At 41.6% G+C, this 21,121-nt stretch overlaps 1 protein-coding gene across 1 annotated transcript in view; it reads right to left on the reverse strand.

Annotated features, from left to right (window-relative positions):
- The window catches only part of LOC145455935 (discoidin, CUB and LCCL domain-containing protein 2-like), a 35,215-nt gene that overhangs the window by 631 nt on the left and 13,463 nt on the right, over positions 1-21,121 (reverse strand). The window contains exons 6-9 of the mRNA XM_080333967.1: positions 8,058-8,130; positions 6,878-7,025; positions 5,341-5,443; positions 133-320 (exon numbers count right to left, since the gene is read on the reverse strand). Of these exons, the coding sequence (XP_080190093.1) occupies positions 133-320; positions 5,341-5,443; positions 6,878-7,025; positions 8,058-8,130 (512 nt within the window). The remainder of the gene's footprint in view (positions 1-132; positions 321-5,340; positions 5,444-6,877; positions 7,026-8,057; positions 8,131-21,121) is intronic.

The following is a 21,121-nucleotide window of genomic DNA, read 5'->3' on the forward strand; positions in this document are numbered from 1 at the left end:
GTTATCGCTCGGTAATATTTGTAGCTAGAGTGTTGCAAAATGACCAAAACAGGCCCAAGTACTAGATATCTAAGTTCTGGTGACCAGAACGTGGTGTTTATTCATCCCAAGTCGAGCACGATTATACAGTACCTGCCACCATTGCTCTTGATTGTCAACCGCTGGCCTCCATGCATTTACCAGCGAGGCGCTGTCCAGAATAGCCAAGTGAGCGAACCATTTAGCCCCGAACCATGTGCGATCGACCACGGATGATTGAAAATGCTCTTGGTCAAAAACTTTTCGTCTCAAATCCAGAGTATGCACACACTTTTGTGATTCTGTTTACATATATAATAGATGAGGTTGGAAGAGTTTAATATAATTAAAAACGTCAAAAGTATTTGAGGAGTCAGATGATCTAAATACGAAATCACAAAGGCGGATGTTCAAGCAACGAGGGGCATGATGCAGTTGGAAAATTCACCCTTATTCACTCAGAATTGACACGTGCCGGAACAACTTTATATTATTGTGTCGTGATTACTCAGCAACCACTTTGCTATCGGTGTATGGGAACTGGGAACTGACAGAATAGAATCTGCGGTTGTCAAAAGTACTGAGGCCGTCTATAAACATGAGGTACTCTTTGAGATGTAGTCTACTATAGTGTAACTCGAATTGAGTTCATCCAAACCAGGGTTCTCAACCTTTTTTGCTGTCGGGCCGCATTTCAAAGTTCAGAGTGCTTATGGAACCGCATGAAAATACTCAAGTACTTATAACGAGCATTTTAAGCATGCACCTGAGGATACCTCCATCAAGCTAATTCGAAAGTATGCACAATCGAACATAGACTTCCATAAAGAGTCTACACCGGTTATTTTAGCAATGTTATCTGCAGAGTGACGAGTGCTATTAATTGAAACAATCGGCAAATGCATAGCATCGCTCACAAGATGCCATGAGATAGCTCTTTATAAATGAGCATATGCAGCAGAGATGAGCGGATTTGGAATTTCTATGTCCAAATCCAATCCAAATCCGAACATTCAGATCCAAATCCAAATCCTAATCCATAACTTTTTCATATTCAAGTCCATGTCCAATCCTAATCCGATTCCAACTGGAAATTCAGAAAAAATACTAATTTATGCAATGGAGGGATTCGAAAATTTTCTTTCACAACCAACGATTCACTTGATTCAAGATAGGTTACTAACCATAATTACATTAATAACTGATCTTAAACAGTTGGTTCGTGGTACAGTACTTGAAGATCGCTTTAAATACAACATCCATTGTAGTAAAATGTTTATTCAACTCGAAGACTTTTCGGGTGCCTCTTTTCAAGAGTTAACGGCACACTGAAGGGATTTAAACAGAATGAAAAGCAAAACCAGAAAAGCGAAGTATGACGCAACAATCAGAAATTACATACCATGAAGTCCGCAATGTAACAATGGCAACAATAACAAACTTGAAGTGTACGGTACTATAGTAACGGTTGCCAGTAAACTCGCCTCAAAGTAAATTCGGCCCGTCGAATTCGGCCCTCGGTCACTTCGGCCCTCGGTGAATTCGGCCCTCGGTAAATTCGGCCAGGGCCAGAGTAACAACAACAGTTACAATACCATTATCTAACCTGAACCCTAACCCTAATCCTAACCTAACCCTAACCCTAACCTAACCCTAATCCTTACCGTAATCCTAACCTAACCCTAATCCTAACCCTAACCCTAATCCTAACGCTAATCCTAACCCTAAACCTAACCCCTAACCTCCAAATCACTTGATAATATTATAATTATGTAATATAATACACATTATTAGTTATTAGTTATTAGTAGGTTTAGGGTTAGGATTAGCGTTAGGGTTAGGATTAGGGTTAGGTTAGGGTTAGGATTAGGGTTAGGTTAGGTTTAGGATTAGGCTAGAATTAGGGTTAGGATTAATGTTAGGGTTCAGGTTAGATAATATTATAATTATGTATTATAATACACATTATTAGTTCGTAATAAAATTTCACACAATGTTCTCCGAGGGCCGAATATACCGACTGAATTCGGCTGTCGGTAAATTCGGCCCCGTAAACATCGGCATATATATATACATATATATATTTATACGCATACCCTGTTCTCCAAATCACTTGATAATAATATAATTATGAAATTAATTCACATTAATAGTTGGTAATACATTTTTATAAAAAAATTCTCCGAGGGCAGAATTGACCGAGTAACCAGTGAATTGACCGGTGAATTCGGCCGTCGGTAAATTCGGTCCCCGTGAATATCCGCGCTATCTCCCGTGATTACGCGATCTACGCATACCCTGACATCCAAATCACTTAATAATAGTATAATTATGTAATTAATTCATGTTAACGGTTGGTAATACGGTTTAATACAATATTCTCGGTGGGCCGAATTTACTGATGTAATGGCCGAATTTGCCTGGGCCGAATTTACTTTGGGGCGAGTTTACTGGCAACCATAGTAACATAGCAATTTGAAACTAAACAATAACAAACACGAAATAGAACGCACTAATGGGAAATTTGTTATACAGAAGTTGTAGAGAAAATCTTTTTGTCTACATAAAATAGGCTTGGTCAATTGGATGATTGTTGATTCTAGGGCTTTCAAATGCAACAAGGATCTGCCTCGCGCAATGACAGTAAACATCTGATCTGAACTGATCTGATCTGAAGAAAGTTTGTCGCCATTCGCCACACGACATTTCAATCTCCCAGAAAATCGGTAAATCCAATCCAAATCCTAATCCGTTCTGAAAAAAATGTCTAATCCAAATCCAATCCAAATCCGACAAAATCTCACAAATCCTGTTTTTTCAAAACCTAATCCTAATCCATGCTCATCTCTGATATGCAGGGCCGAAACAACACTTCGTCAGCCCCCCCCCCAAAAAAAGGCATTGGTCTTGGGCCCCCCGTATGGTGGTAAACCAAACTTAGGGGGACCCCTCTATGGTCTACGTTTTCCGCGTTACTTGTGAGCGGCATTTCTTATACTGAGTCATTGGTTACCCATTTTGATCTAGTCGCGCGAAGCGCGAAAATGTTAAATAATTCATGATGGAATCGGTCAATATTATTTGTAAATGCATACATATTGCTAGAAATGTTTTATCCTCTTTCAGTACACGTAGTCAGAAACGGCAGAGCTTATTGAGGTGTTCTCTTGGAAAATTTAGGGCCCGTATAATATTGATTAAACATATTTGCGTGGGCCCGTCGGCATATTTACTTCTTTAACTGTTGTTGTTTCATGACCTCATGTCTGCAATATGTGAATAGATATTGAAATCGCCCGTACGTACTAAACTAAAAGACGTACACGATTACAAATTGATAATTCTTCACTGTCAATCAATGTTCCCTCTACTTTTTGACGAATCTGCGCACACTCACCAACTTACCGAGCAGACCCTTGGACAACAGAGCGTAACGACATGTTCAATTTGACTTAAAGTTAAAGCTGTCTCCGGTGACGACATGTGAGCGACTCGCTAAGTGCGAGCTGACTCGCTGACCGCGCAATCCGTACGCTCATTCGTTCTTGATTCATTAATTTTGTGGATGGCAGTTATCGCTGTAATCAGGAGTTTTCGTGCGGCGCATTGTACTCATAGCAGGCTACGTCTGGTAATGGTGGGAAATGAGCAAGATAGCTCGACAAAGTGCTTGGTCCTACTACAAAACGCTTCATCTCTGGATGATGTCGAAGAGAAGAATATTATTCCAGTCGGCGCGGTCGGGTTTAATCTACGACCTGCGGCGCGAAATTTGTCCATGTTTATCAGGGCAAGTCAATTTTTCCTCGACTCAGCACTCAGCAGACACTACCGTAAAATCAACTGAATACCATCATAAACATATTTAATTACGAACAAAACCTTCGAAATTTCACTCCCTATAGTACAGGGGTGGTCAACCTGATGCAGCCGTAAAAGGAAATTTGTGCGGCCGTGGAAATGAAGATTGAATTTACGAATTGACTCCCGAATTTTTGAGATATTTTGCTTAACCTTGAAATTTTCTTCGCAATGCGACTTCATTTTTCGATGTGAATATAGTCGTAGCGCCCTTCACAATCCGAGCCCCACACAGATGCGAACAGCGGAGGAAAATGAGGCACACCATATGCTGGAAATAACAATTTGGAATCGAGCACTCCTTACGAAAAAAATTTGTTTCTGATACGTTTGGGAGATTCAAATATCTGTCCACTATATACCGACAATCCTGATGGGAGGTCAAGAAATAACAACACGCCCCAAAGTGACTATACTAACAATTGGCCAACCCGAAGATGCATCATCATCTGCTCTACATTTTCGACAACACTCCCACCATCAACTTTACCGATTAATCTGATCACTTTGGTTGAGAAAGGATAAATATTTGTTAGTAATATGTGAAACTACGAATATTAATGACGAAATTCATTCGTGAATATGAGAAAATTTTCGCGCTTGGCGCGACCATGACCGGTCCCTGTCATTATTCATAACATGACCACTATATGCTGATTTCGATGCGTATAGTAAGACGATATGAAAAAGTAGATTAGTCCGGAGTTCACCAGAAATGGACATGGACAGTTTAACATGGGCATTTGGTGTCCAGTTAGTTCATTGCGAATATGTCCTGGAATGCGGCCGTAGGCCATATAAGTAATCGAAATGCGGCCGTGAATAGCAAAAAGGTTGACCACCCCTGCTCTAGTATCATACTTGCAGAAAAACGGCTGCATACATTACATTTGGGGGTTGATTTCAATTTTTAAGGTCCACCGGTCCGCCAAATATCTTTTGAAATTTACCGGTCCGTGAGGTGAAAAAGGTTGAGAACCACTGGCCTAGCAGGATAGCTGCGGTTACCAGTTTTTGAGTCTTTGATTTGAGTCTGACCTGCTCGTGAATAGAACCGACGGCACGATCAAAAAACCGGACGCACCACCATTACACTATCTCGCTCAGCTCTCTGTTACAAGTGGAAAAACTGTTGCAACGTTACCAGCCTCGGACCTTGAACAGAGTAATGATTTCATCTACAGATACCAGTTTTGAAACAAAGTATGATGTGGCTACATCTCAGCCAACAGTCAACTGATGACGTGTCATGTCTTTCACAAATGGTGCGCGGTCATTTTAATCTCAAACGTAAGTCCGTTACGGCATATTGAAATCTTGATTTAATTTGAATCCTCGATAGATTCACCAATGTTACAGGAGAATTGGCGAGAGCCGCAGGAAATCTTATTTCAATTCGTATGTGGTGAACCGCTCTTGAGAACCACTGATATAGATTTACTCTGGCCTACTTTCACGTACCGAAGTAAAACGTGTAATTGCTTTGCCATTTTTGAGTGGCTTGTGATGTTACGCCGTTATGGCGGGTAGAAGGATATGACTGTCGCCCGGACGAACGGCGCATCTGTTAAAATACCAACATTCAATACCATATAACCTGCCTACAGGACATATGAGAAAAACAGCATGATGTTTCGCTATGCCTATAATAGCAATCATGTGTGCTTGCAAGTTCTAGATGTGTTGTTGCAACGTCATAAAATGAACAAGTCACATTGCTTTGTATTAAATTTGGAGATCATGGAACCCTAAAATAAAACGGACACGTAGTCAGTTGTGTGCTGGTATATATTAGGAGAATTAAATTGAAAGTAACGATAAGCCCACAATCATCAAATGTTTCGGATAATGTCAGGCGTGGATCAAAAATTAAGGATAGGCGAAAATTCTGAATATATTCCAACTACGAAATTTGATGAGGTGGTATTTCTAACTTATCGACAATAGGTCTATATTTTGGTAACAAATGGTTTATCCTAGTTTTCTGTTGAATTCCCTTTCTTGTTGCCACTGCTATGCAGAGAATGCTGGAAAGTTGAATTTATTCAGTATTTTTGATTAACGATGACGTGACTGAAAAATTTTGTTATTTCACATAAATGCTCACAGGATAGAACAGTGGTTCCCAACCTTTTTCGACCCATCGCCTCCTTTTCAAGGTCAATACCGATCATCGCCCCCCAAATTTTGTGCACCGATAATTGGGCATACAGACTGTAATCACCGGCGGGTTGACTGAAAAAAAAAAAAAAAAAGGTCATTTTTCTCCGCTCAGAGCTGAAAATAACGTTTTTTCGCTCCGCATTGCTAGGTGGATGACTAAAAAAAAAAAAAAAAAAAAAAAAAAAAAAAAAGGTCAGCGGTTTTTACGCGTCATCGCCCCCCTGTCGCCCCCTTCGTCATTTTCGCCCCCCTAGATCGCCAAATCGCCCCCTGGGGGGCGATATCGCCCACGTTGGGAACCACTGGGATAGAAGATACCGAAGTTCTTTTGCAAACGCGAACCTCTAGTCTAAATTATTGAGGTCTGCTTACCGAATGCAAACTGGAATCGAACGTTCGCACTATTCCTGTGTATATAGTCGAAAACGATCCATTATAATTGTTCTTATTTGTAAGCTTTTGCTACATACTGAGTAATTCGTGTCTGAATCAAGTATTACGCTTCGAGTAGAGAAAGGTAGTGAGTTATCAGTCATTATGACGTCCGCCCGAATGATGAGGGAAGCCTAAATATTCAACTTTTAGGCGACCAAAAATAATTAAAATATGTCAGTCATCACATTGGAGATTATTTGGTATTTTTCGAACATGCCTATCTCATTGTACTTTGTCACGATGCTGGAGGTTGATAGCGACTTCATAGAAATGACATTTCCACAAACGTGCGTAACTTTGAACTATCCTACATGTTTCGTACGCGGCGATATCACCAATCGAGGGTTATATCACCCCATCGCTTCCAAATGCTTATATGATACTTGAATAAAATACTTACATGTACGGCGCCGCCATTCCTATTAATGGCCCCTGCATGCAGAGCAGATCGACAGATACTGGAGTCGTCAGTATAATATCGCGACGAGCCGCTGACGGTTACGTTCTTAAAACTCGCGCAGCCCGACATGCACACTCCGTAAAGGGTCCTGTTATAAGTTCATAGTGATTGGTGGTGCAGTGAAGACTGAATTTGAATATAAATGCTTATGATCTGAATTTGTGAAAATCTGGGTAGGTTTGTCGTTTATACTTAGAATTTAGCCGCGGATATTGAGTTCATCATTGTCAACAAGATTTCTAATTTTCAGATCTCTGATGCGTTGACGGAGGTAGGATTCTTATTGCAATATTTACAGATCCGTTATGGGAATACGTGCATTGTGCATGTGCAGTAGCCTACAGTTCCGACGGCCCGACTTCCATGTGCAGTGAGCACTGAGAAGCTGGTAATATGCATTAGTTTTTGCCGAGTTCCCGATATACTGCAAGCGTACTGACAACTGGAACCGTATATGTCGGCACGCACTGTTCATGTTGGAGTTCATGGATCAGTTAACAGAATTAAAGTTAAAGTCATCAGCTATGAGAATCGAGCTTAATCTATATCACGCATAAAACATGATGCTCTAGGCCTGCATTTTTTTTCATATGCATACCCAAAATTGAAACTGTTATTCTTATCCGTTGAGTTTACATAAGTTAGGGTTAACATATCCGGAAAAAACGACACATTTTGGAATTTACAAAAGCTATAATAGCGGGCGAGAAATCGGATAATTGGAAAAATTTCACGCTAAATACTACTGCGTTCACAAAAAACGTCATTTTTTTCAAGTCAAAGAAAGAAGAGAGAAAAAGGGAAGCTTTTTTAGTCAACCTTGCCGTCACTTCCGTCGCAATACACGTTTCGCGTCATTTTTGGCGTTTGTTAATTGTCCCTGTGTAATCGCCAGGTTATCAGGGCTATAAAGGTGCCAAAAATGCAGATATGCGGGCGTCCTCGGAGGATACTTTCGTTTTCTGGAAAAATTAGGAGAAATCATCCTAAAGGAGGACGATAGGACATACCGTAACCCTACATAAGCACGCTAGGTATATTGGATATGTTTTGACATCCATTACAATCTTCGTTTCACATTTGAAAATACTAAAATCATATCCACCTGATTAAAACTTACCCATTCCTGCGAAACTCACTAAACTCCCTCGGCTGATTATGGCAGGCGAACTGGAGAACGCGACCGGCAAGTACTGAAACACCAGTTGTAAATATATCTGCCCTTGAATTATATTTATTGGAATATTACCCACTTCCGAGGATATCAGCAGAGTCAGAATAAACACCATTTCGTACATTAGCTGACTACTGCTGAGGATATATGAACATTGAACACTGACCAGGCAACTATGAAATATTGTACTTCGAATGGGAGACAGACTTTCAGCATTCCCGTGGCCACTTACTGGCCACGGATAATTTCGTGGCCGGCCACAGATATTCCGTGGCCGGCCATGAAAAGTGCTATTCTGTGGCCGGCCATGGTGATTTTCATGGCCGGCCATGAAATTTCAGTATGGCCGGCCACGAAATTTCCATGGCCGGCCATGTCAAACTCATTCTCATGGCCGGCCATGACTAAATTTCATGGCCGGCCATAGCCAAATTTCATGGCCGGCTGCAATATATCAAGTTAGTATCGATGATAAGTACTGTATGTGGCCCAATCGTGGTCAAATGCATGATCAGTTATGTTCTATTATGGGCATACAGTAAATAGAACTAGGTGAGAGCGAGAGTTTAGCTCAGTTTATATGCATTTTCACCCGAAATACCAGAAGAATAGCGATACAATGAAACGATAGGAAGAAGATGAAACGATCTGAAATAGTCTCTATATATGAATTAAAAAGACAAAAAATGATGTAAAGAATGCAATAAAAAGGGGGATATCCGCTAAATGAAACAGGAAATAATGGTATAGAAAGCTAGAAGCGATGAAGACATTATCAAAACTGGTAACTGGTAAGTGTTGATTTATATCTTTTTTATAGAAATAGACCTAAATATTCGGCTGACACTCGTCACAGCTAATCGTATACAACTGCATAGAATTGGAAAAAACAATGTTTACCATATATCTGTCGGAAAATCTCTATAAGTTCCCCAAAAGCTGTGAGATTCACGTGACATTCTGTGGCCGGCCACAGAACAGATAAGAGCTCGCTGTGGCCGGTGCTTCCCCCGTTCTGATATTGATTTTCAACCGTAAGATGTGCATTGTGCAATGTGCATTGTGCAGTTGCAATCGATTGTATAGTTAGTTTTATTTTGTAAATATGCAAACCTACGATTAAACAATATGATGATGGTAATGTCCTTCATTTTTCAACCATGTTTATCGTTTATGATGAGTCTGCGATGCGAATAAGTAATACATATATATTTGATCATGCAGTTTAAGGATGTTTGTAGGGGCAGTTTAAAATCTTTCGTGGATTGCCCTGATGAATTTATGAATAATACAATACTGTACTGGGAATTTGTCTTAATTCACTGCCGACTCTCGATTTACGCTTAAGTAGACTCGACTATATATACCTCCTTGAATGCATAATCTGTTCCATCGAGATACTGGATCGGTCAATATGCGGTCATTTTACCTGTTTTCTTGTTTTAAGTAAGTGGCCACGGGAAAGCTGAGACCCCTACTGTCGAATGGGAATGTTGTACCGGAAACATTGGTCCTCAGTGAGGCGATTCATAGCTGATCTTGGCGTATGATGCCATTGCCTGCCACTTGAGGAAGTTACGAAAAATTAAATAGCCTGCAATTCAACTTTCGGTTTTATCTGCAGCTTAAGGCAGATCACTGACAAATCCGCCAATAGCTTAATAATCGTTTTATGGATGCATAATTTTCCCCTTTTGCTAAAGTGGTGAGAAGATTTATCGTCAATATACGTAAATCCTAAATAATTCAACCAAATAATTCAGCATCTCAAGGGGTACGCGACTAACTTCAGTGAGCCTATAAATTTATGTATTGAAAATAAAAAATGTAGATCAAGATTTATAATTGCCTTTGTATCCAAGTAATGTTGGTCCTACGAAACTGTGCAATAGGGCTGTTCAAAAGTATCTTTTTCTCTGGATTCCAACGCGTACCTGCGAACCCGGGATTGGATTCTTTTACAGAACATCAGTGACGTGCGGTCCAATGAGGCAGGTGGGGTCCAAGTCGGCAAAATTCCGTATCTGCCGACTTGTAGCACGGCCCATTTCTATGCTTTTCGTAAGACACCACTCACGCCGATGAGATGGCGAGGGGGAGCCTAGATATACCTCTAACACTTAAGTAGAAATTCTGGAGCGTGTTGCAGCCGCGGATTATACCACTACGCTATCCCGCCACTCGTAATGCCACTCAACAAATGAACGAACTCGGCAATCAGGAGATGGAGTCGCTCCAAGTAACTTTTCATAAGCAAACCCATCGAAGCCGAAGAGAGAATTCGATCTTGACCCGATTGTACACCGGTCATGTCAGGTTAAACAAACACCTGCACAAACTCGGCTTACACGAAAGTGGACTCTGTGCGGAATGTGGTGTGCCGGAAACGGTGGACCATTTCGCGCTATTCCGTAGAACGGACCGATCTGAGCAGAGACGCACAAAAGTATCGAACACCTTACACAGTATTTTCTCTCATAGTTAATCAGAGAACGATTCAACTGTTAATCGACTATGTTATATCGACCGGAAGAGACATATAACAAGGGATTTAAGGAATAAGCAGTAAACGCGGTTCTGGTGCACAAAGCCTTAGCAGCTAAGCCCCACTCATGACAAATACCCACCCACCCGCCACTCGGTGGGCCAAATGTGAAACACCAACAACGTTGGTGGGAGAAACAAAAGTTTAGACCATATTCTTCGCCTTGGCGTTCTAAATTGAAAGCAGGTCTCCCACATCAGCCGAGTGTGGGTATTTCACCGCATGATTTTTCTCAAATTTTTGTTAAAATCTTGTTGAAATGACGGCTATCAGCCCCATGTTTCATTGCTTGACATAACATCGTTTATGAAGAAGGATGCCCGCTAATCACATGCAGGACCGTAACAGGACTTCGTCAGTTTTCAGTTGAACCTGCCCATTATCCAAGCTGTAAAAGAGGACATTTTCAATTTCCTGAAAAATATCTCGCGGCCGGCCACAGTGAATTTCATGGCCAGTTCGTGATTTGGCACATCTAGTTGGATCAGAATCCGCCCTTTGCATCCTCTTTGACTGTACTCCAGTAGATCTTCTTCTTTCGCACTACGAACTGGCTTGGTTGCTGGCGGCTAGGTTTTTAGACGACGTCCACTAATATTGCACGTACTTGAGTTACATTACCACGTTATTGAGTTGTTCGGGTATGGTTTCAAAATTACCATGGTTTTACACATGTTTATCTTCTGTGTTCGCCGTAGAAATGAATTTAATTCCCTCTGACTATTGAGAAATTGCTCTGGGGCGGTGCGTTGTAAACTAACACCGAGACATATGTGTTCCTTAAACTTCCTAGATAGTTGATCTAGTAATGTTAGAGCGAACCAGGGATATCCTCGGAGCGATCATGTTATTGCTCGGTAAGAAAAACGACTTTACATTAAAAACTGGTGTACACAGCTTCCACCACAGTCGCTCAACGCACTGGGATTGGGTGGAGAGGCGAGACCGTGATGCAGACTCGATAGCCTTGCAGTTTCTTCGCATCTCCATCGCCCAGGCCCATTAGTGATTGGTTTGGTTTGGGGTATTCATGGTGTCTGTCGACTACTGTGGTCATTTACACCAGGCCGATATTCTTCTTATTTTCCGTAACTGCCGACTTATAGCACGGCCCAACTCTAGGCTTTTGTAAGACATCGCTGACGCGGATGAGGTGGCGAGGAGGATCCTAGGTAAACCTCCAACACTTAGGTATCGGAATTCGGAAGTCGACCTCGGTCGGACTCGAACCCGTACCCATTGGTGTTGCAGCCGCGGATTATACCACTGCGCTATCTCGCCACTCCTGCCCATTAGTGATGCAAACGTAGGTAATCTGACTCCCTGCCCTCCTTCCTTTTTACGTAAAGATACCGTCATATTTTGCTTCAAAAAGTTCGCTTATTCCGTTACCAATTTCACAAAATCGAAAGCAATTGAAGATATGATTGCAATCATTCATATACAAGTAGTTGAATGCAATGTGTCGATCAGACATGGGGTAATCGCGATTAGTAATCGTAATCGATTACGACGATTACAGCATTTTGAAGTAATCGTAATCGCAATCGAGTACATTCGAAAAAATCCGAAGTAATCGTAATCGAATACTTCCCATATCTAATCGATTTCTTTGTGAAAGAACGATTACTTTTTATTTGCACAAGGACTATGACATAAACTGAACATTCGTGTACGTACAAGGAAGAGATATTATACCAGGCTTGTGATAGCACAAACGCCTGATTCTCAAACGACACTACTCATTCTTACGTTGGAAGTATTAGCTTTTGCTCGTCATTGCGTAAGTAGTATCCACAGTCCACACATAGTGAATGGATATTCAATGGACATTGTAGTGTAACTGTAAGAGCACCCACCGTGGTGTATATCAGGTTATCAATACACTACAGACGCCACTACCTCGCAGCAGGATATTGATCACCACTCTGCCTATAGTTTCAAATAGTAACTTATGTATTGATGTTTGGTTATTCTTAGTTAAACGTAGTTTTACCGTTGCTGCTTGACGAGCAGTAGGCCTATGTAGTAGGCCTACGTACGTACGTACGTACGTACACCTGACAATAATTCGGACTTTGGTACTCGTCGCATAAAACATTACGGTTTCCACGACGAAGGATTACAAATAAACAGCTGCTGATATATATCATAACCGAGCCGTGCCTATAGCCGTTTCTCGTAACAGCAGGTCGCACTATCTGTATTAAGTTGAAGGCAGAATTTTTATGTTCGCTTCATCTTATTCTCATATGACTACTTGAAACGGGGGCCAATCGTTATTTCACAGTTCGTTACTCAGCATTTGGACCTGCCGCCATAGCCATCCGCTTGTATAGCCTGACATTTTAGCATAGGTTGTACCTATAGAATCAGAATCAGAACAGCAATTCGTCCTCTAGTCCAAACGTTGGTCAATTTTCAAAACTGAATTTCGTCAATAATATTGGTAATTGCATTATTTTTTGATTCATTTTTAATCCTCTCCCTGTCCCCGAGTGTCAGATGTACCTGTAGAGATGGGGCACGTAATTCATAATTATAGCATCTGATATGTTGTTATAATTATTTTATTGCATGTTGTTAATTCGTGGGATTATGAATAAGATAGTATTTACGGTGACCAATTCTTCAATTATTTATTAGAGTGGTGCCCACCGTAAATACTATTTTATTCAAATCCCAATTTTCGACGGCAATAACTCCGCTTCCACCGACTGGAATTGAACCAAATTTGGTGAACATGTTTTCTATAGACAACCTAACACTTTCATGGGTGAACAGTAAATTTTCAAATTTTTGTTATGTATTTTTATATAGTAAATATAAACTTTCTTCTCCTGTAGCAATGCGGCTACTGGTTGGAATTGAACCAATCAATCAATCAATCAGGTTTATTATTATTTTCATCGTTTCAAAACATCACAAGACTGCGATACAATTAAAAGATAGGAAGGTGTCGAAACAACTTGGTAGCCATTAAGATCAGACACCCACCTTAGCCTAGGCGAAGTAAATAAGAGGCATGCACACTGAATGTAAAGTAATGCAGAGAATATAAGACGCAAGCGACAAAATGAGGTGGCATGTGGCGGAGGGCGAGGTCGATGTTCGGTCGTGGTCCGGTGATCCTAAAGACTGGCTAGTATTAATTGAGAAGAAATTGCTTGTATTACGACTTGAATGCGGACATTCTCGACGACTGTCGGATAGCCGGCTAGATGCTGTTCCACAATTGGGGTCTGGCATACTTGATAGAGCAATGCGTTTTCTTGATTCAGTCCTGATCATATCGTAGTTGTTCTTCGTTGAAGCGCGTGTGCTGTACTTGTGCGCTTTTGTCTCCGAGGTGAAGTAGTCGTTGAAATTTGAGGGACATTGACCGCAATGGAACTGATACATAAACTTGGCAATTCCTAGCTTCCTCATATCGTCTAAGTTTAGAACACCAAATCTTTTGAGAAGCGATTTATCAGTTGCACATCCAGGCCCCCGTGGGGCTTTGGCAATGATACGGATGATCCGATGTTGAAGTTTTTGCAGTGGGTCAATTGTATTCTTGCAGGCAGCACCCCAACAAAGAATTCGGTATTGAAACTTTGATAGGAATAGAGTGTTGAAGAGTATCAACAGCACGCTGACTGGCAGAGTGTAGCTAAGGCGGCGAAATAGACCACATACCTTCGATAGTTGTGGTTTGAGTGACTGCATGTGACTCTTCCAGGACATGTCCGAATCCAATAAAACACCAAAATATTTGACATTTTTAGTGTTGGAAATTGGTTGGCCAGCGACGTTAACGGTTAGGTTGTCACAGGAGTTCACTACCAATAATTGGGATTTCGCAGCGTTAACCCGAAGGCTATTATGGGACGTCCACTCATGCACTTTGGGCATTTGATCGCGGGTGACGGCATTCAAGCTTGCGGTAGTGGGTGCGTGAGATAGGAGGTGAGTATCGTCAGCGAAGAGTGTGGTATTCAATGATGAGGGTTCCGAGATATCATTGACATATAAAGTAAAAAGGACAGGTCCAAGAACAGAGCCTTGCGGAACACCACAGGTAACAAGGTGGGGGGAGGACAAAGTGTTGGATATCGAAACCATTTGATATCTCCAAGTCAGGTAGCTTTTCCTGAGCTCTAGTTGTGGACCCCGGAACCCGTAGCGCGCCAATTTCGAGAGAAGAATACTGTGATCGACGCAGTCAAACGCTTTTTTTAGATCAAGAAAAATGCTTCGTCCCACACTTCGTTTCTCCAAGATGTCATAGTACTGTTCAGCAACTGTTAGCAGGGCATGCGAGGTTTGATGCTTTTTGCGGAAGCCGAATTGTTGTGGAGAAATGATAGACATCTTGGCGAGGAACGAAGATAGGCGGGAGAGGAGCCATTTTTCGAACACAATTCTAACGCACGGTAGGACAGATATAGGTCGGTAGTAGGTGACATTAGTTCTATCTCCGGATTTGAACCAAATTTGGTGTGTAGGCTATATATATCGACTTTTCAATTAGATAAAATAAAATGAAAAGGGCAAAAGAAAACAGGAAACAAAAAACATCAAGATAATCAGTTTTAGGCTCGTATTAAGCGTCTCCAACGTAGGCGGTCGTGGGCGTCTTCAAGCGACAGCCCGCGTTGCGCTAGGTCAGTAGGCTGTGTAGACACTTTTATCAAGTAGCCAGTATGATTTAAGAAAAAAAGTCATTTTTGAAGGCCCCTAGCAGTACGATAATCAAATATGTATATAAACGTATATCGCGGACTATCATAGACCTGATACAGAAAGGAAGGATTGTATCGGCCCGTCATTATTCAATTCACAACTATTCCGCTGTACGAAATATTACAAACTATAGACTTGTTTGCAGCTACATATCCTATAGGCCTACCCAGAGTTGCCATACCGTCCTTATTTCTAAGATTTGTCCATAATTTGAAGGACCAGGTCTTAGAAAACTAGACTGTCCTTATTTCTAAGAAATGTCCTTGTTTTCGACTTGCGTCACCATGCCGATATCCTTAACAATGAATAGTTTGGGGCTGATTGTACGGGTTCCAGGGCCATTAGCGGAATAAAATTTATATTTTCGCAAGCAGTACAGCGTCAGCTTTCTATTGATACCAGTTTCATCAAATTTAATGATCGGCAAGCCGGTCAAAAATCAACGTCAATTTGCCTTTGACCAAATGTAAAATATGACGTCGACCAGTGCTTTTCAACCTTCTTGAGCTTCATTCGCACTTTTTTTGAAAAATAGATTTCGTTCGCACAAACTATAACCGAAAATTGTTATACAAAAAGAAGATGAAAATACAACATTTATTTGTTCAGATGTGCGACAAATTGACTACTATGTATAAAGCTATCAAGTGTCTGCTTAAAAAGGCTATACTAATTTCGCTCATTTTGATTTCAACTATTTCACTAAATCCCTTCTCGGCCAAACAAGTTGTTGGGTTTTTTACAAGAACGTCTACTAGTGATTGGATGACCAGGTATTAAAATATGTTCGGCATTCCTATCCAAAATACAACATATATTTTTCACGAGTGAAAAATGCCTGCTGGAAGAAATCGTTTTCGAGAGCTGACAAACAGGTCTAGGAGGCTCCAGTGGGTGAAAACTCACTTGTTTGTGTTGAGGCTTTTGCCTTATGTCTTGGGAAATAAGAGGTGGCCCCCGCAATAGTTCGTCACTCGAATGTGGCCCTTTGGTTGAAAAGGTTGGCCACCCCTGTTATAAATTGAGCTAAACTCTCGCTCTCAGCTAGTTCTATTGATTGCAGACATGATGGTGGTTACTTAATGAATGTAATCGATTGCGATTACGATTACTTCTGAATCACGCTATTACGATTACGATTACAGCAAAATCAGGCAGCAGTAGATTACGATTACGATTACGTTGGAAAAGTAATCACGCGATTACTGACGATTACATTTATTTTGCTTCTAGGAACTTATCTTTGAACACATATTGGAAGACAATATAGCGATTGGGATGAGAATGCCTCATGAGAGAACAACTTTCTTTTTCAATGCGAAGTCATTATGCTTGTTACGTCACAATATACCCATTGCTCAACTTTGTAGCTGACGATTTCTCGTACCAAAACTATCTGCCGTTCGCGACTCTGTGTACTTGACATTATTACGTCACAGCGACATAATTCTTTCTATATTTCGAACTTGGTTAACCTCATTTACTGGCGGTCACTCCTGAAGAGGGCTAGTCGAAAAGCTTCGAGTGGAATAAATTTGCAATATGAACGTATTGTTTGCTGCAAGATTTGCATTCTATAGCCAGGGCCGTAACTGCCTCATCTCAAACCCCCAATTGGATAGGGAGCGAGCTCGAAGGGAATACAAAAATATTTCGTAAATTATTATTTTCGAGTATTTTCGAGAGATTTAATCAACTTTAATTTTTTTCCCAATGTAATGTAGCTAGATATCGTGATTTTGGAATGCATACCGTTGTCCCCTCAAGAAAAAAAGAAGCAAAATCAATAGTCATAGGCATTTCGGTGCCTGCCTTTACAGCGCCACGACACTCCAAAACATATGCAGTTTTGGCCAACATGTCACGTTGGATGGGCGCGACGGTTAGTCCTATTCTCCTAATCTGAATCCCACAATTACTCGTGACACCCACAGACGGAGATGAGGCGCCAGTGAAGAAATGACATTTTATGTGTGCATCTCACGAGAGTTTTTCGTTGGACATGACCTGCCAGAAGTTCGATTTATCACCCTATTGGGGGCCCAAGACCTACGTTTAGGGGGGTGAAGTGCTGTTACGGTCCTAATTCTGGCTACGAGTCACGCTAACATGGTGTATAAGCGGATGGCTATGGCGGCAGATCCAAAGGTGTAGTAAAGAACGGCGAAATAACGATTAGTGCACGTTTCAAGTAGGAAAATATATGACAGGGGCGGGCAACTTCTTCAGCCGGATAGAGGAAAATTGAATACTTGGCAAGCCCAATCGCTGAATCGCTACATTATTCGACAATTTATCCACATATATACCAGCGGTTCTCAGCCCTTTCTTGGCCGTGGCCCATTTTCCGGTCTCAAAATGTGCTGTGGCTCACCTTCTATCTTGGAGTCATAATCCTGTTCAATGCGTCGTAATCGACGGCACAGATATGCCTATTTCTCTAAAACAGTGGTTCTTAACCTTGCCTTCAGCGCCCGCCTAAGGGGCGCTGGTGATTTTGAGGGGGGCGGAAATGCTCAGGGGGCAAAATGGGGGGCGCTGGGCTCAGGGGGCGGTATGGGGGGCGCTGGAGAAAAATGGCTTCGCAGTAGATGATCTGGTGGTAGGACATATCCTTAATGAGTATTCAGAGCAAATTAACACCGAAAACTTCGTTATATATAGCCTAGGTTTAATTGTCCATGGGCGCCTAAATGACTGGCGTCGAATGTTCCTGTCTTGGCAATCTGAACCCAGAAGAGGAATCCCATTTGGCGGAGAAAAATTATATGCCAGTGAAGAAATACCAATTTGAAATCGTGTGCGTCGTTTAGTTTAGTACGATTGGGCGACAGGGATATCTAAAACTAGATATTCCTGTTGGCCAATATCCCTGTTGGGCGATTCTATATTTTTTGATATATAGTAGACAGGAGGTCACGAAATAACATCATGCAACGAAGTCATACCAACGGCTCGCCCGCCAAAATATGTTTAATTGTTAGTTACGGGCCCTATAGTTTCGAAGACACCTCACAATGTTCGCTCTACGTTTTCATGAGTCTGCGCACACTCAACAACTCACTGCGCAGACCCTTGGACAACAGCTAGTGCGTAACGACTAAAAAAAAAGGTCATAACATCGGATTTGTTGTGCGCAACGTAGATTTTCTGCTCGCAGAGACCGTGTCAGCACTGCGCACGTGCGCAGCTCAGAGCAAACATTGCACCTCACTCAGCTCTACCGGTAAATCTGATAACGTGAGCAGAGAGGACAAGGAATTGATAGCAATATATATGCAATTTCCGATCTTACTGACCGATTTTATCATGAATTATCGTAAGTTTTCGCGCTTCGCACTGGCTCGCTAAACAGTACAGCTGATTTCGTGGCAAAAGCTAGCAACGTGATGGGGGGCGGTCGGTTTATCACCCTATGGGAGCCCAAGACCCAAGTTTTTTCGGCGGGCCTGACGAAGTGCCATTTCGTTCCTGCCAACGGGTATACGCCCGAAGATGTATAATTATTATTGAGGGGTCCTACCTTTTCAATCACACATCACTCAGCTCTACCGGTAAATCTGTTTACGTGAGAAGAGAGAGCATAAAAATTTATATCAATATACATGCAATTCCCGATTATATTGACCAATTTAATCATTAATTATTGAAACTTTTCGCGCTTCGCGCGTGTATGAGCGTAGCTGGCTCAGTAAATGGACAGTGGACACCCAATGTAGATAACTAGTATCAGCAAATAGCGGATAGCAGAATGGGGGTCTGGCGGCGAAGCCCCCCCGGAAGTTTGGTTTATCTCCCGATGGGGGCCCAAGACCAACGTTTTTTGGGGGGGCTGACGAAGTGCTGTTACGTCCCTGGTAACGAATTAATTGTACCTACGGGCACGCCCGAATATGTTTAATTATTAATTACGTGCCCTTTATTTTCCCATACAACAGCTCACTCAGCGCTACTGGTAAATCTGATTTCGTGGGCTGAGAAGATAAAAAATTGATAGCAGCTTATATATGTAACTACCACCTATTCATTCATGCATTATAGAAAATTTTGGTACCTAGGGCGACCAGGCCACACGAACTTTGCTGACCATCGAAATCACGCTACGGGGCTCTTGTGGGCGAAGCCCTCAGAAGTTTGGTTTATCACGCTATGGGTGCGCAAGGCAATCGTTTTTAGGGGGTTGACGAAGTGCTGTTACGGCCCTCCTTCTTACTCATTGTCGTTATTACATTCCTTACAATATGAGGTTGGGGGCGCTGGAGCACGATAATTTTTGAAAGGGGGCGCTGGAGGAAAAAAGGTTAAGAACCACTGCTCTAAAATATGCGCATTTTTCACTTAATTTGCTGATGATATTTAAATGTAGACCTTTCAGCCCATGAAATCGCGAGAAGCGTGACGAAAATTTTCAAGTCGAATAAATGTCCTCCAACAAACGACCAACGAAATAATCTTGGGCCCCTTCGAGCTCCCGCAATTGGGGGTTTGGGTGCAGTAGTTACGGCCCTGGTAGATCATGGGCTAAAACTCCTGTGCATATTATGATCGTCTGCTGCTCCATTCGCGACGCGAAACACAATGATCAAATCCACGCATCAACTGTGTGATTGGGATTTTAGTTCCACTATTGTGGGGAATGATATATTCATTCTGGGTCAGCTTCAAACAATTCATTGGTGAATGGGGTACTACAGAGAAGTGGCGAAAGATTTTTTATATGCATGCTGTACAATCCACACTGCACATTGTATGTCTTGTACCAAACCAACTGAAGTTGCGATGTCAGAATATTCAATCCAATGATACAATCAATTCATGTGACTCTTACATTATGTACAATGATTTCCAGGGCGGACATTTTAAACCGACTCCAAAGATTAATGCGCTCCGCTGAATACTCAATCCATTACGATTCGTTGCGGTGGTGCAGTATTTCTCCACAAGAAGTTGCTAATCATTTGCACTTATAGCTATTTTTTATCTTGCAATAATACGACTTGCCTAAGTACATTAAAATTAATACATCACTTACACTTCATTCCGAGTTTATTGCACACCTTTTTCAACTGCATACGACATATGACCGCGCCGGAATACTTAGTTACTTCAGCATTAGCCTACCTTCCAGTTATTATATACTCGAAATTATTTTAGTTGCTGTTAGCCGTAGGTTGTCATAGCCAGCGGAAAAAGCAACCATTTCTCCCTCCCGTTTCCGACTTCTAGACGCTGACTCCATACGTGCTACTACGTCTCATCAGAGTCGGATGGAAAGCTTTACGTAGCCTACGTATAATTAGATAATATGAATATATTTATAGCGATTAATATAACAAATATAACTAAACTTACATTAATTATAAAATTTTTGAAATAGCTTTGTGGCCCACCCTTTGAGAACCCCTGACATATATAATGAATGAATTTTAACGAAAGCAATGTCACTTCAAAGCTATTTCTCGCCGATAATGACGAACCAAATGTGGATTTGAGAACAGCATTGTCGCACTGGCGCCGCCATGCCTGCTTCTCTCTGGTCAATCAACACATGGTGTAATCCCTAATTAAGATTTCGAGGCGTTCGGTAAGCCCGGTACTCCCAATTTACCAAGGTATCAATTAATTAGGGTTGAGTAGGTGGCGATATAGCATAGTGGTATAATCCACAGCTACCAAACCAACGGGTTATGGGTTCGAGTCCGACCTAGGTCGACTCCATAATTCCTACTTAATTGTT

Source organism: Botryllus schlosseri, chromosome 14 (assembly GCF_051294905.1).
Source record: "Botryllus schlosseri isolate E-star chromosome 14, Bs_hap1, whole genome shotgun sequence".
NCBI lineage: Eukaryota > Metazoa > Chordata > Ascidiacea > Stolidobranchia > Styelidae > Botryllus > Botryllus schlosseri.